We start from the raw sequence: 16997 nt of genomic DNA, 5'->3' as shown, positions 1-16997 counted from the left end.
CCTGGGCAACAGAGCGAGACTCCGTCTCAAAAAAATAAAAAATAAATAAAAACAAACAAACAAACAAACAAAAAACAGAAGCCTAAAGACATGATTATATCCTCTTCTCTCTGCTTATTTACAAAGAACATACAGTATGGGATCTTGACAACACATTTCCTATTTTGTCAGTTTGATAAAAGCGTAGCATGTTGATGGTTTTTAGCTTGTGATTTGCTGATTGTTTCAGCACTCATCACCAATAACCTGTATGTCAGCTGACATAGCTGACACAGTTAAATCAGAAATTAGCATGCAGTCTCCTAAAATGCCAGACACACGAACTCTTTGCATAAGAGATATAATGGAACCCACGTGATACTCCCATTAACAATGAAACATGTGACATTAACTGAAAACAGGAACACATCAGCAAATATGCCTGAGGAAGTTTATGGTATTTAACTCCTAAACATTAATTTTACTGTGGCGTATGAGGAACTAATTAACTGAGAGTTTCCCTTTTTATTGGAAACGGAAATACTGTTCAGAAAACTGATGAAGAGTAAATACAGCATATTTTAAGTTTATTAAGCTTGGCTCATCGACTTCTATTTATTTAAGCTAATCTCATAAGGCAATTAAATATTTCATTAAATATTTCAATCAGTAACTTTATATGGCTATTTAGCACATTTCTGAAAAATTAATCAATGTTTTAAAATGCAGAATGAGTATGTGAATATATTTCTAGTTTTATACAGCCAAAACAGTGACTGACTACGTTTTCTAAAACTCATTTGATCTTTTTCAACATGAGCTCTAATAAAAGGACAAGTAAAAAACAACAACAGAAAAAGTTTAAAACTGGCCAGGCGCAGTGGCTCACGCCTGTAATCCCAGCACTTTGGGAGGTGGGTGAGGGCAGGAGTTCGAGACCAGCCTAGGCAACATGGCAAAATACCATCCCTCCTAAAAATACAAAAATTAGCTGGGCGAGGTGGTGCATGCCTGTAGTACCAGCTACTCGGGAGGCTGAGGCAGGAGAATCTCTGGAACCTGGGAGGTGGAGGTTGCAGTGAGCTGAGACCACACCACTGCCCTGTAGCCTGGGTGACAGAGTGACACTGTCTCAAAAAATGAAAAAAAAAAAAAAAAAAAAAAAAAAAAAGAAAGAAAAGAAAAAGTTTAAAACTTGGTGATTATAATAAAAACAGGCAAGGCTAAGGTTGTATTAAGCCAAACAAATGTTTTCATCAGCACTCTGCTACTTTTCTGTAAACAGTTATTTTCCTCAGTCAGAGGAAACCTCATTCATGTATGGCAGAGTGAGTTTGATCCTAACTCAAAAAGAGTGAGTGATGAAATGTCACCCAATGCCAGGTGTGATTTTAAAATCATTTTTTCTTTTCAAAACAGGATCTATATTTTGCTTGTACTATATTATCTCAGTCTTTATCATTTGTAAATAACATAATAAGACAGGCACAATGTTAGGCACCAATTCTTAGATAATCTCATTTGATCTTTGTAACAATTCAGTAAAATGGATCTTATTACACCATTGTGTAGATGAGGAAACTGAAGCTTAGTAGTTTACATTAGGACAATCAAAGCATCAGAATGAGGCAAAATCTGATCCCAAGTCCAGGCTCTCTCCTTCAAAGTACCTCTCTATTTGTAGTTGCCTATTTGAGATTGCATTAATTAAATCAAACCAAATAAATAAATATTGAATGCTTGAAATCATATTGACAAAGGAGTCAATTGGTATAGACAAGTAATTGATTATCTTCATAATATTGTACATAGCACTGTTAAGTGGAAAATAAATTTTGTTATAATATTCCGTTCTGTGGTTGGCAGTATAATAGGTGAATTACAATAACTTCCAGGTTAAAAAAAATCACAGTAATTTTTAAAACAAATATACTCTAGGACAAAAGTTTCCAAATTTTCTTTGATTAAGGCACCTTTGATGGTTCAATAATTGTTTCATGGGACTCTTAAAAACAAAGGAAATATCCAACTGCTCAGTTTTATTTAGTAAAGTCCAAAGAACTTATCTGTGATAGTTCACATAGTGTCCAATAGATGCCTCTGTATTTTCTCTAAAATTTTAAAATATCCTGTGCCCCTATGAATTAGCTACAGCACCCTGGGAACCTTGGCACACACTTTGAGAATCATGGCACTATGCACATGTCCAAATGTTCCTGGTAAATATTCTCTATCTGTAGCTATAGTTCATATTCAGTTTGATACTTTGAGCCACTCTTTTACTATCAAGCCAGCTCTTTTATAATTGTTTTATATTGCATATAGTAAATGGGTTTATTTTATTGGATATTGCCATTCATGCAGATTTTAAAAATTTCCACATAAAATATCTTCCTGTTAAAATCTGTAAACCATCTAATGGTTACAATTATATGACTGGGAATTTTATACCCAAACAGAAAGGAGAAGGGCAGAGGACTGCAGTCTCTAGTAATAAGATAATCATCTCTAATTTCTACCTCTAAAATGCGTACTCTAAAGAAATAGCAGTGATGCTGAACATGCGGTGCAAAGAAGCCATGTGCTGCAGGAAGAGGCCTGGAGTGTGAGTGAGAGAAAGTGTTTTTGACTAACCTTATATCCCTCAACCACCTTATCTCAAAAGTCTCTCTCAAGTATAAAATTTTAGGCTGACACCAACATGAACATTCAAAATCATCTTCCTTTAAAGTCAATTTTTTTGTAAAGTATGATTTGCTCTAGGATGAGCAAAAGCAGTATCTTTCCAAAAACATTAAACTGTTCTACAGGTGTCAAAGGCATTTATATTTTATTTCAAAAATATGTATCTGACACAAGCTTCACAGCTGACATGTTGAAGCCTTTGATAAATAGTTTAGGATACTACTCAGACTTTCCAGCAGGAGCAAATGGACTGTGTTCTTGGACTCTTCAATCATCCGCTGTGTACTTGAACCAATTCATTTGTACACCCAGTTATTTTACTAATTTAGACTTGAAACTTTAGTACTTAGTTGTTCAAACTTAAAGGGCTGCAATAATTATTTTCTGATTAAAATGAGCTATTATCCACAAATATAATCTAGAATTGAGATTTTAAGTGATCTCTTAGAGAGCCTGGGGTGTGTTTATGTATAACAACTAAGTTGACAGTTTTAATAGAACTGAGAAGTTCAAAATACAGATTATTCAACTAATTTTTTTCTTTCCTTGAATGAACTTGTCTCTGAATGAAGCTGAATGACTAAACCAGTGTTTTCATGTAATTATTTTCAAGTTCTATATTTATTTTATACACACACATCTTATACACACACACACACATATATATATAGTGAGAGAGAGAGAGAGAGAGAGAAAGGATTTGATTCAAGGATACACATCATTTTCACCTCCTCAGAAGTTTTCAAGTATTTTTAGGATTTTAATAAGTAAGGAAAGCAATAACTAGATATGGATCCATGAAATGGTTTCATGCTTAATTTCATTAATACCAAACGCCAAAGAGAATCTGAGATGCTGCTAATACTACATCAACATCTGTGAACTGATCCATATACTCATGGAAAAGAATGGACAGCAGTATTCTTCAGAGTATCTTTTCTATGTGTCTAGTCGATTTTCTCTGATGTGCCTGGCTGTGCTGCTGCTGATTTACTCTTACACTGTTTAAATGATATACATTCTAGTACTCAAGAGAGGCTCAGCAGCCGCATCTTGTGGGTTTCCATTCCATACCATATTTCAGCTATTATATATTTCTTAAAGAAAAAAATACCTTTATGTCCAACTAAAAGCTTCCATTTCAGAAACAGGAGCTGTTAACTCAATTTACAATGATTAGGTTCCTTAAACAGTGTTTCTATTTTTTTTCCTGTTGAGTACATTTAAAGTTTCTAGTTTAGTCCCAGAGATTTTAAAATTTATTTCATGTATTTTATGAAGACATCTAGTCTAAACAGAAACGTTTATCATCAGAATGTTCGATAAATGGATTGATGAAAAGTATCTGGATTTTTTATAACAACAAATAGTGTATCTTTCATATTTGCTTAAAATTGAAATCAAGATGGGTTGGTCAGTCTCTTTTATTGAAGACTATGTAATAAACTGAAATAACTGGCAACGGGAAAAGTCACAAATGGTTGACAACCATGAGGGGAATAAATCAGGAAATCCCACTGAAGAGCGGAAATGGCACAATTTCTTCTTCTACCTCTATTCCTTTCCTGAAATGTGACTAGGAAGGACGTCGTCTGGACTACTTTTCACTTCCACCCAGTTCTTCATTCAAACTGACTCAAAACGCCAAGGGTCAACAAGGGTGGCACTTCCTTTTGCTACTGGCTTCTGCTTAGTTCTAGAGTTTGGTGTGATGCCAGTTTCAAGCTTGCCAGCAGCTGTAAAGGCTTTTTTTCTGTTTTATTTCCAAGGTTACAAAAGAAGTGGTATCATTTATAACTTTAAGCACTAAAAGTATGAATATCAAATGGTTAATATACTATTTTGGAAATGGAAAAAATTCTCCATGCCACATTACATTAACACTCAACAAATTTAGTATGCCAACTCCGTCAAATGAGAGTGAGGTGGAGGTGTTCTTGACCTTTTCCAGGCCTACGGTTATGCTATTGTTCATACTAAATGTGGTTTTCTCTTCAGCACACAATATTTGCTAATGGGACTTACTTCTGCAGTTGCTTTAAAAAACTTTTTTGTTTTATTGAAAATATAACTAGTCTATACGTATATATTACAGATGCAGTCAAAGGCAACTAATGATTTTAGAAAGTGTCTTTTTTTTTTTTTTTTTTTTTACTAAAAACACATCTATGGCATGTATTTAATGTGAACAGTAATTCCTTGAGAAAGTAGAAACAAAACAAAAAACCTTTCATGATTTAAAAATCAGAATTTAAAAAATCAGAATTCAGTGTAGCAATAAAAATTAAAATTCTATTCATAGAATTTATTATTAGAATGTAAAATATTTAGAATGAATATAGTATTTAATTATAAAAAAAGTTGGTGTGTCTGGATGAGTTGATAACCTACAAAGGTAGGATGATGTGGAAAGTAATATCAGATGAATAAATTAAGAGTACAGAGTGAGAATTCCATTTAAAACACAGGACACCAAAGTAAAGGGAAAGATTTGCAAAAGCAGTATGAAAATCTCAAAGAGCAAAGCACCACACATAATGTGAATTTTTATAGTCTTGAATGCAAACCACTTTTACCTGAACTCCAGAGTTGCAATCTTCTAATCTCAAATGGCTTTGCATAATTAAGAAATTACAACCCATTTCTTCAATATGATATAGAGAAAGATTTAAAGATGAGAAATAAATGTTGAAATCCCCAATGTGAGAATTTAAAACATCATCTAAAAGAAAATGTAGAACTGATTTGTAGTAATGTTAGAATGTTAGAGTTTCTCAAATTAATTAAATACTAAAGCATAACAAGATGTTAATGGCACAATTTATTAACATATATATATATATATATAAGCCAAAATGCACTGGAATTTAAAAACAATATTCTGTGTAATTATCTAAAATAATATTTCACTGATTTTTTTCAGTAGTGTTCAGTTTTATCAATGAAAATATTTCACTCAACTGGCTTTTACTGTTTTCCTTCTGGCCATGGTAAAGATGTTCTGGAAGATATCTAGCTCAGCAATCTAGCCCCTCTTTAGAATGTGTTATTATTTTTATCTTACAGAATACAGTTGGCATTTTGACTATAATTTTTTCAAATCATGTATTTTTTCCTAAGACTAACAATGTGCAATTTATATTTGGGGAAGAAAGAGGAAAAGGCATGAAATCACAGGCATCTAAAGTTAATAAGCAATATAAACAGTTATCCTAGTATATCACGTAGCTCAAAAATGTCTTCTATATTGCTTACGTATTCATTCATTCATTCATTCATTCATTCAAAAACGTTGAATGGTGTATTAAAAGTTGAGATACAACAATGAGTATGACAGAATCAGCAACTGCCTTCAGAAAGTTTACAAATAAAGTGAAAAAGAAAATATACAGAATCCAAAGGAAGCAGGAGAAAGGTACGTAACTTCGCTCCCTAATCTGAGCTAGAAGCACTTCACAATATGAAGGAGAGTGAATACTGATGATGCGAGTCCAGAGTCAAGAAAAAGAATGGTTCAGTCTAAGAACTAAAAAGACTGGTGAGAATTTAGGCTGTAAATATTTGGAAGAGACAAATAACAGAAGGCCAACTCATTCACGTTAGGAAATCTGGGTTTACCTCACTGTTAAAAAGGTGGTAAAAAGCATATTCCTATGTCATCTACGCAAAAAATAAAATGAACCCACAAATTACATTCATACGTTAACAATACACTGTAAATAGAAGTCATGAAATTGAATTATAAAGAATATTGGCTTCAGAAGCACAAATTTAATCTAAGCCCTTATAAATACTAACACACTTCTCCACACATTCTGTGTGCTTCCTCTTTAAAATAAAAATGCTATACGGGTGATCTCATTTCTTGGTGTGGCAGTAATATTAAATTGCCTAATTTAAAGCTTGGCCCTCCACCCACTCCCAGATGAAAAATCAACAGTACTTACTACATCCAGCCTTATAGCTGAAGCCTGGAGGGAGGAGGAATCCTTGCTGGGCAGCTGCAGCCAGCGTCCGTTGATCAGGAGGGAATACGGGAATCATTAATGGCGGCAGCTGACCTTGAACCTGCTGAACGTGATAGAGCGAATCAAAGAGAAGAAGTTTCGATGCTCCATGCTTCTTCCCACCCTCCTTATTTCATGATAAAAGAAAATCATTTATTCAATTCAAAAGACTGGCATAGAAGCTTGCTGGGATACTGGGCTTGAGGATATGCTTTCGGACTACCTTAAACAGCAGAACTAGAAAATCCTAGAACTGAAAGGTATTATTAGGTCGACTCTCTAACACGACGAATAATTTCCCTACATGATATCCTTGGCAGTGATGAAAATATCACTGCTTTGCATGATAAGCCTTTTTCTTATTGCACTAATGAAATGGCTAAAAAATTATCCCATAGAAGGAACTGAAATCACCCTCTGCAAATCCTACTTGTTGGGACTAATTCTACCGTCTAAAATAAAACTAACTAAACCTGTAGCATTTTATATATAAATAGCTCTTCATTATTTGAGGACAAATTCTCATGTTCACACATAATATTGAATTTTTAAATTATGGAATACAGTAATCGACCTGGAAGAAAGATTACAGAATAGATAAAGCTTTACTCTTTTTTTTTTTTTAATAGAAGAGGTAAGTAATGCCAAAAGATAACTGACTAGCCACAGAATTAGTTAGAACTGGGTCGAGAATTCAGTCTCTTGAATTCTGCTACAGATTCTCTGTACCATATTTTTGCCTGTATCTATCCCTTTTGAAGCAATTGAAGGACCCCTCAGACCACAGGGTCTCCGTTTTGGTTGTCATCTTTGGAATACACTCTAATTTGCTGGTCCCACTCTCAGAGTATAGGGTTCACATTAGTTAATAAATAATCCAGCACGATAGAATCACTATCTTGTTTGAGCTGAAAAGGAATTTTTAGAAATATAACCTAATGTGGCCATTTCTGCAGCCTTGTCACATTATTAACTAGAGATTTGTCATTAACTAAAATACTTTCTTTGAACAAATATTTAAGCAAGATCTCCCTGGTGAAAATGATTATTGGTTAGTGTTTATTGATGGATGGATATATGGGTGGTAATTTGGGATCATGTTTAAAAGTACCTTTCTGACAGTTTATTCTCCTCCACTAGTCTTCCCATACATTGAACACTTATTTGTAAAATATTTAATAAATATCAACTATGTGCAAGAAACTGAGCTAAGCAGTAGAGATGCAAGAGTGAACAAGAAAACCAAAATCCCACATCTATGAAGCCTTGATTATAGTAGGGATGATGGCGGTGAAAAAAGTAAAAGAAACAAATACACAAAGATAATTACATATTTATTCAGTCACAAATCCTAACAGCACCTCTGAATTGTCTTTCAGATCTGTTTTCTTGTTTTCCCAGTCGCATTACACATTCCTAGGGTTCTTACTATTCTTACAGTTCTCATCATTTCTCACTTTAAAAGCCCACCTTCAATTTCTCCTTTATTTAATCTTCCACAGTAAACCTCTGAGCTATTTCTGAGATTTTGATTGGTGAGTGTGGGGGGCAGCGAGGACTGAGAGAGAAAGAAGGGGAGGAGAGGGAGGGTGAAAGAGAAGGCAATGTGTGTGTGGTGGTGGGGGTGGCAGAGAGAGAGAGAGAGAGAAAAGCAATATGTGAATGGTAGATCTGTTTTCAGCAATGACACCAAATTACAAAGCATTATATGGAGAAAGTTTTATTGGCTATATTGTTAATTGGTTATTATTTGTATATAAAGCATTCTTGTTATGGTGGTTTTTATCTAGATAATTTATACTTTAATAGTTTATAATATTCTTTCAGATAAAATTTTTAGTATTTTAAGGAATAAATTGCAATGAATTCTGGAGCTTTTATTAAATCTGTGCATTCTAAACTTTGGTCTTTTATAGATTAGTTTATTAAAATGCATTTTGTTTTAGTATTATAATTTGTTTTAGTGTCTAAATTTTTCAAGATCCACTTGTAAAGAGTGACATCGAAATTCAAAGCTGAGAAAGACTCTAGAGATTATCAGCAACAACATAACCATCATGCTAATGAGGAAATAAGACCTAGCTTGGCCAAATAAATTGTTCAAGATCCCATATTTAGCTAAAACCGAACTTACACTGGAACTGCATCTCCTGTCTCAATCTAGTGAGGGGAAATAGGAGATAAAGGAACTGAAAGAGGAACTACAAGGTGGAAAAAAGGGAGCTAAATGATCGTTAAACCTAATTTCACAGTCCCAGTGATTGGTTTTCATTAGACCATCATAGAACAGACTAGAGTACTGTACTATTAGTAATAAGAATATAGTAAACAGTAAAATGAATGTAATCCAAAATGTGTGGTTAATCTATGTGAGCGACTAAAAACACATCTCAAAATATTGTTGATCCTGATTATTTGTGGATTCTGTATTTGCAAATTTGCCTATTGGCTGAAATTTACTCATACCCAATTTTAATAATGCCACTTTCCTGGTCATCTGCAGACGTGCACGAAGCAGGTAACAATTTTGTTGGTAATTTTTTCTTTAAAAAGCTCCCAAGCATAATGCTTAAGTGCTGTCTAGTGTTTACGAGGCGAGAAGGCTGTGGTGTGACTGACGGAGAAGACTACGTGTTAGCTAAGCTTTGCTCAGGCATGAGTTATCCTGCTGTTGGCTGTGAATTCAATGTTAATGAATCAATAATAAATATTAAACAAAGCATTTTTAAACAAAAACACACACAAAACAAAGTTATGTATTGATTAGCTGATGAAAATTTGTGACCAGAAGCTCGCAAGAACCTAATCATACTTCCTTTAGGAGCGATTGTTCAGCATTCACTAATTCAGTGTTCATAGCAACTTTATAGACCATAACACATATAAATAATGAGCAGTGACTGTATTCTTCCTATATCTTGATGGATTTTCATTGCACTGCTGCTGAAATTTAGCCAACGTTTGGGAGGAAAGGACACACAATATCAAAACAATATATTTTCTGGGCAGATTCTAAAACTAACTTGGTGTAGGGTTAGTAATTCATTCTATATATTTTCTAGTTTTGAATATTTCCAAACCCTGATCACTATTAATTTCTTCTTTTTTCACCGAATGTATGAGACTTCCTTTAAACCACTCATTAAAGTTGAAAACGTGTGACATTTATTAAGTTTCAACAAAATACTTTCGTCATAAATTTTGAAAAGCTAAGGGGCATGTTATTTGCAGGTTAAATAATTCATAATACACGTAAGAGGCCACTTCCTATATTTTAAAAACTTTTTTTTTTTTTTTTTTTTGAGACGGAGTCTCGCTCTGTTGCCCAGGCTGGAGTCCAGTGGCGCAATCTCAGCTCACTGCAAGCTCCGCCTCCCGGGTTCACACCATTCTCCTGCCTCAGCCTCTCCGAGTAGCTGGGACTACAGGCGTCCGCCACCACGCCCGGCTAATTTTTTGTATTTTTTAGTAGAGACGGGGTTTCACCATGGTCTCGATCTCCTGACCTCGTGATCTGCCCACCTCGGCCTCCCAAAGTGCTGGGATTACAAGCGTGAGCCACCGGGCCCGGCCTAAAAACTTTTAAGAAACCCTGTCTTAATGCCTTTTATGTGTCCACCTCAAGATACTACATAGTCTCTAAGATGTTATGAATCCAATACAAATCAATTATCCCATTTATGAAGAACAAGTAAATACCTATCAATTACTCATAGTTAAATATTTTATATTTTATGTAAATGTTCTATTGTTGAAACACTCAATTGCTTTAAGAAATTAATGTATTAAGTAGATTCTTAAGATTATTTAATCTGAATTTCATTACATGTCCCTATTTATTTATTCAATCAACATTTGCTAAGTAGAATATGCAGTTTGTGGTAACTAGGGATTAAAAGATGAATTCACATACATGGATGCCCTTCAGGAGCTCCGAATCCGGTGGGGCAAATAGACAGATAATTATGATGCACTGCTGTTAATTCAATAATACAGACGTGTATAGGATACTATGGAAGTACAGAAGACAGGCTCCTAACACAGCCAGGAGAAGTCACCAAAGGCCCTGTGAAAGCAGGAGTGGCAGATATAGGGCCTGAATAGGTAAACAGCAGAGACAGAGACATAAGAAAAAGAACAGGGGCAAGAAAAAAACATCATGTGAGGGAGACACTACCAGCAGCTAGGAATGGCAAAAAAAATATGAAGAAAGCAGTGGTGACAGGTCTGCCTGAATCAGTCTATGCATCAGGGTAAGAAACTAGAGATTTCCCCTGTGGGCTCTGGGGAATTACGGAGGGATTAAATTAGGGTCAGTGGAATACTCTGGTGGATATGGAAAACAGATTGGAGAGGCCCAGCGTAGAGACCAAGTGGGAAGTTAATATAAGGGAACAGATTACAAGGGCTTGATCAGCAGAAGAGTAATGGATGACGAGAAAAAAAAAAAAGAAATATTTAAGAAAAAAATTGCAGTACTCAGAGATGAAAAAATGACAAAATCAAAGATAATGTTTACTTGATGTCACTCTACTTATAGTGGCATCAAACAACTAAAAATTCAGAGTAGCAGTGATAATTTTCATGCAAAAATGATGGCTACGGTTTTGGATATGATGTGGCTGAGGTGGCTGAATGATGTTGCATTGCAGTTATTTTTCCAGCAGATGGACACTCCAGTCTGAAGCTGAGGGAGGAGATCTTCAGAGGCCATGGTTTGGGGAGTCGTAAGTTAATGAGAATAGACAATCTAGAAAAGGTCTGAAGGAAAAAGGGGAACAGCTTAACACCATCTGGGTTCCAACAACAGTTCAACAAAAGGTGGAGGAAAGGAGCCTACTGGCAGATAAAATTAAAGTTAGACAAAAATTAAGAAAATCATGAAGAGTATGGTATAACAAAAGCCAAGGGAATTTCAAGATTGAGGGAGTAAACTAATTGTGAAAAACAAAACAAAACAAAAGGCAGAAAGCATTCTAGAGAGAAAAATAACATCTCTGGGAATGATGAGAAGCTGAGTTTATAATAACACCACTTCCATTAGAACAGAGGGTAGATATCATATTGCAAAAGGGTAAGGACTGAATGACAGGCAACAAAAAGGAGAAAGCAAATGTAGACTATCCTTCAGAGAAAGTTGATGAGAGGTGAGGAGAGACATTAACAGCAGCTATAGAAAGATGTAAAGTGAAGCAAAGAGTGTTTTTCAGGTAGCAAGGCTCTGAGCACATTTATTGGCTGGAAGGGGCAAATGGAAATGGAGAGTTTTAAATGTAGGAAAGAGAGAAACTAACCAAAATTCCGGAGGAGGCTAGAAGACAAGGCAGAGGTGGAGCGATTAGTTTAGAATGAGAGTGGCATCTCATTCTCTGGGCCCTGAGGAATGGAGCTATATAAATGGATGAAGGCAGATGTGCTTTATGGGTAGGGAAACGGGAAGGTAAGGAAAATCAGGCCTGACAGAAGAAATTTTCTCAATGATAAGGCAAGCTCATATCCAGAAAATTAGAGAGATTGGAATTGAGGAAGAAAACTGGAAGAAGTTTCCAGGAAGTTCTCGATGGTCATTGTGAGAAATGAAAGAGCAAGCAAAACCACAGAAATTAAAAACAGTGATAGAAGATGCCAAGACCTTAGGTGAGACCACATGAATTGTAGTATTATCAGATCTCCCTTTTCTGTGATTTTTCTCAAAACGTGCGTAGTCACTGTGACTGAGGATCGGAGAAGATGAACTCCAGCATTCAAGGGAAGAGAAGCAGACTGGAGGACTTCAGCAAAGACAGGTTATGAGGAAATAAAAATTGCTTTTGATCAACAATAGGCTTTGGGTTTAAAAACTGGGTGAGAGGCCTGGAAGGCATCACCAGACTGGGAAAAATACAGGAATCAAAGAACTGGAAGAACTCCATGATCTCAAGGAACAGGTCTTATGAGAGTGAGTTTGTATGAAATCTCAAACAGCACAAACTTACGGTAGGATATTTGTTTAAATTACATACGCAAATGTTAAAATGAAAGGCAGCTCTATGGTTTATATCGGCACAATTACAAATAAACTGTAATATCTAAAACTTTTTCAAATGTTCCTCAAGAGTTTAGTCCGATGAGTGCTGTAGTGTTCAAGTACACATCCTCCTTAGGGATCAGTTCACCTACAACTGAAATTCAGTCACCTTCAGTGGGGAGCACAGCAGCTGTTTAGAAGCACACAGCAACAATACACAGCAGTTTCTGAGCAAATGAAGAATATAATATCCAAATGAGATTACAAGAGGGGTTTAGGTAGGCAGAATATAATTACCCAAACTGGAGTAACCAGGATAACAAAGTAACTTTCCACCATTAGCAAGAAGAGACACGGGATCTTCAATGACCGCTAATAGTCTGATTTTTCATTTCAAATAAAAGAAAGTCAATTTGTCAGTTTTTCCTACTCAATGCAATGGTCTTTAGGAAAAATTAAAAATAAAGGAGTCAATTTATCTTCCAATTAATCTACTAGGAAGACTAAAGAACATCTCATTGAGGAATATGGGCACATAAAAACATTGCTAAAATTGCTATTCCTGCCTCTCACTTCCCAACAGTCACATTGAAGTTGTATCACCTCTAATTTCATTTGATTCAAGACAAAAACAAAGTAGCCATATTCTTTTAGAACAAAAATGAACAGCCATGTGGATTTTTTACATAGTACTCTTCTTCGGCAAAAAGCCACAGAACTTTTTTTAAAAATCGTTTCCAAGGATGAAAGTGACTTTGCCAAGCAAAGTGGCTTCAAAACAGGCCTCAAAAATACTAATAGAAAGACAGATGGTTCTACTAAGAGCTTGGCTGCCAAAGTGGAAAAAAAAAGTAAAAAACAACAAAAAAAAAGGAGTGATGCTATTGAAGCTGACTGCAAAGTTATCTGATGACTACAAATACTTTTGTCCCATTGCAAGTGCTAACTCTGCCTCCAGGGCTGATATAGCCAAAATACTAACTTCCCCACATCCAATTCCCTGTATTCCTACCCCTCCTAAATGAAACCTGTCAGTGCCAAGCCCCAGAAAACAGCACAAGCATGCACTTGATTCTGACTGACTGCTCTGCAGAAGCAAAATATTGCATTGAAGAACCCCTATTTAGGAACAGACCCACAAGGAAAACTGCTTTTCTTTTCAAAACTGCCTGTCACATTTTCTTTTTCTAATTCCCCTCTTCCTCCTCCTCCCTGTCACCAAAGGGCCCCTGGGCCCTATGAGTTTATATGATACAAACTCAATTTGTATAAAGAAGGCAAGAAGCAGCACCACAGAGAGGTGAAGATAGTTTGCAAGGATAGAGAAATAATCCAGTCAAAAAACACAGTGCAATTTTCTCTCCAAACTACTACTACAATAATACCTCCACTTTATTTCCTTCAGGGCAACTGTCATTTCTTTTTAACCAGATTGCTACTAGATATAATAGAAACTGAAATATTATATGGTCACTGACTCTTTCTTTCAATGGCTCATTTCACTACTGCATTTTTACTTTTGCATGATGTGTTTATTGTTGGCAGTGTTACTAGGATACAACCACTTTCGAAGGACATAGAATTAAGACCTCTGTTGCTTTAACACAATAAAATTTCATTCTTAATGCTATGCAGGTTTATCTTAAAAATTCTTGTTGTTTTATAGCAAACTTTATTTTCAAATCTGAGGCATCATATTCTTACAAAGCATTAGTTCTTATTAATATACATTAAATTCATATCAAATTTCAAAAAATGATGACGTATTATAAATATAACACATGCTGAAACAAAATATGTTTGTTGACTTCAGGTATGATCTCCATATTAAAAGTTGCCAATCATAGAAACTTAAGGGTTGCAAAAACATGGTGTAAAATAAGAAAATGGTGAAAAGATATGGGAGAAACACAGCTATTTCATTTGCCAAAAATTGTTTTGAGCTGAATAAATGAATTTAAAGGGTAATTATTAAAATATCTTAGATAATTCATTATTTAAAATTGGGTTATTATTCTAATATATAGCTATTTCTTAAAGTGTTATTTTACACAGCTGTTGCTTGATCAAATCAAAATCTTTATTATACAATTCTACTTGTTTCCTAAAGCGTGTGTGACTATTTGTATTACTTATCGTGATTCTTGACCACAATACAGCATGGTCGTTTGAGTATGCTTGTCTGTTAATGCGAACAGAATCAAGATTTGCAAATGCTGCTAGTACAATCTTACTTTATATCATGCATTAGTACATTAATTGTCATTTACAAGAAAATGAATGAGAACATAAAATATAGTGACCGACATGAAATATAATATAGTTTTCAATTGTATTTCTTAGGTGTCCATGATTAGAAAACAATAAAATGCACTATTAATTTCTAATTTGTGATGTTTTGCCCAATGGTTTCTATTAGATTATCAGTGATTTTTCCCTATGTAATATAAAATTAATGAAAATGTCAGTATTCTTACGTTGAATTTCAGTTCAACGTAAGTCCTTCAAAAAAAATCTCAAAAATTACCAAATGTGGGGAGGGATGAGCTGGGGACACAGGTAATGGGTACAAGGTTTCTTTTGGGAGTGATGAAAATGTTTTGGAATTAGTGGTGATGGTTGCAAACCACTGTGACTATACCAAAAAGCACTGAATTATATACTTTAAAAGGGTAAGTTTTATGGCATCTGAATTATATCTCAATTTAAAAAAACAACCAAAGCAAGTAAAAAACAACTCACAAAAATATATAACTTCACTAATACCTGAAGCAGGATTGAGTGTACTTTGAACTAGGCATGTTTTGGAATAATGTTTTGCATTTTTATAAAGTGCCGTCACATACACTTTATCCAGCCTCCTAGAAATCAGTAGGTCAGGTGTTATTTCCAATTTTATGAATGAGGAAAACTGACAGGAAAACAAATAGTTTTGGGGACTTACACATGATCACACAGCCACAAATTCTTTGATTATTCCTAGCAAAGTATAAATCAAAATACAGTAATTTCCTGATATAAAAATGCTGATTCAGATAAAGAGTACAGAAACACTAACGAAATTAATTCCTAAATATTTTATTACCATAAAAAGGAATAATTTTTTTTTTTTTTTGAGACAGAGTTGCACTGTTGTCACCCAGGCTGGAGTGCATTGGCACGATCTTGGCTCTCTGCAACCTCTGCCTCCTGGGTTCAAGCAATTCTCCTTCCTCGGCCTCCAGAGTAGCTGGGATTACAGGGGCACGCCGCCACTTTGGCTAAGTTTTGTATTTTTAGTAGAGATGGGGTTTCACCATGTTGGCCAGGCTGATCTTGAACTCTTTACCTCAGATGATCCACCCGCCTCGGCCTCCCAAAATGCTGGGATTACAGGCATGAGCCACTGCACCCGGCCAAAAAGGAGTAATTTTTAAAAGCTAAAATTCTATTACATCTTAAGAGATTTTTATACCAAGGGTGGCATTTTGGCTGATTTTAATTGTCATCTTTATATTGTGTCTTATTTCGCTTTTTGTTTTCTGCACAAAGTATTTTTCAAAATTTCTCTCTATATACTACTATATAATATATATATACTACTATATATTACTTTAACAATCTGAAAATTGAGCAGAAAAATAGAGATGCACTAGAACGTCATAGTACTTGGCATGAAATAAAAGGATATTTAATATAGTAATTGCCATTTGGTGTTAATTTCTTAATACACCCTATCCTGAAGATCTTAAATTGTTAGTTGGCTTTGCCTATTTTGGTAGAAAACAGAAAATTTTTTTTGATATCTGACTGAAGAAAGATTGATCATAAAATGTAAATGTTTCACTCTAACAGGCTAATTTTCATAAAAAGTATGTTATATTCACATTTACTTCAAAGTCTCTTGAAATCATTCCCAATTATCTTGACGTTGACTTGTTTCTTGCTGATATTTCCCACACCACTACTATGTATTCTGTGCAATGAGCTTTTGATTATAATATCTTTAACATTTTTAATATCTTGCCTATGTTGGTTTACTCTTCCTCAAAAGACTTACAATTTTTTCTGGCCAAGAGACCTTTTATTCTTCTATCCGTCCTTAGAGTGCAGACTGCACAGTGTAGCTGAAAACTTCACCTGACTTAGCCCAGAAATAACCCCAAGCCTACAAGGTCAACTAATTTTCAACAAAGGCACCAAGATCACACAATGTGGAAAGGATAGTCTCTCCAATAAATGGTGCTGGGAAAACTGGATAACTACATGAAAAAGATTGCAACGTGACCCTAAGCCATACACCACACACGGAGAAAGTCAACTGAAAATGGATTAAATAC

The 16997-nt window shown here is 35.0% G+C and overlaps 1 protein-coding gene across 6 annotated transcripts in view; it reads right to left on the bottom strand.

The window, feature by feature from the left end:
• SOX5 (SRY-box transcription factor 5) overlaps positions 1-16997 on the bottom strand; it is a 753263-nt gene that overhangs the window by 129061 nt on the left and 607205 nt on the right. For 4 of the 6 annotated variants that reach the window (XM_030804393.1, XM_030804395.1, XM_003265595.4 and 1 more), the window contains one exon: positions 6612-6732. In XM_030804393.1, coding sequence (XP_030660253.1) covers positions 6612-6732 — 121 coding nt within the window. Of the gene's footprint in view, positions 1-6611; positions 6736-16997 lie in introns of all 6 variants that reach the window. The other 2 variants (XM_030804392.1, XM_030804391.1) reach the window with 1 other exon arrangement.

Source organism: Nomascus leucogenys, chromosome 23 (assembly GCF_006542625.1).
Source record: "Nomascus leucogenys isolate Asia chromosome 23, Asia_NLE_v1, whole genome shotgun sequence".
Lineage (NCBI taxonomy): Eukaryota > Metazoa > Chordata > Mammalia > Primates > Hylobatidae > Nomascus > Nomascus leucogenys.
This window is presented reverse-complemented; position numbering and strand designations above follow the sequence as displayed.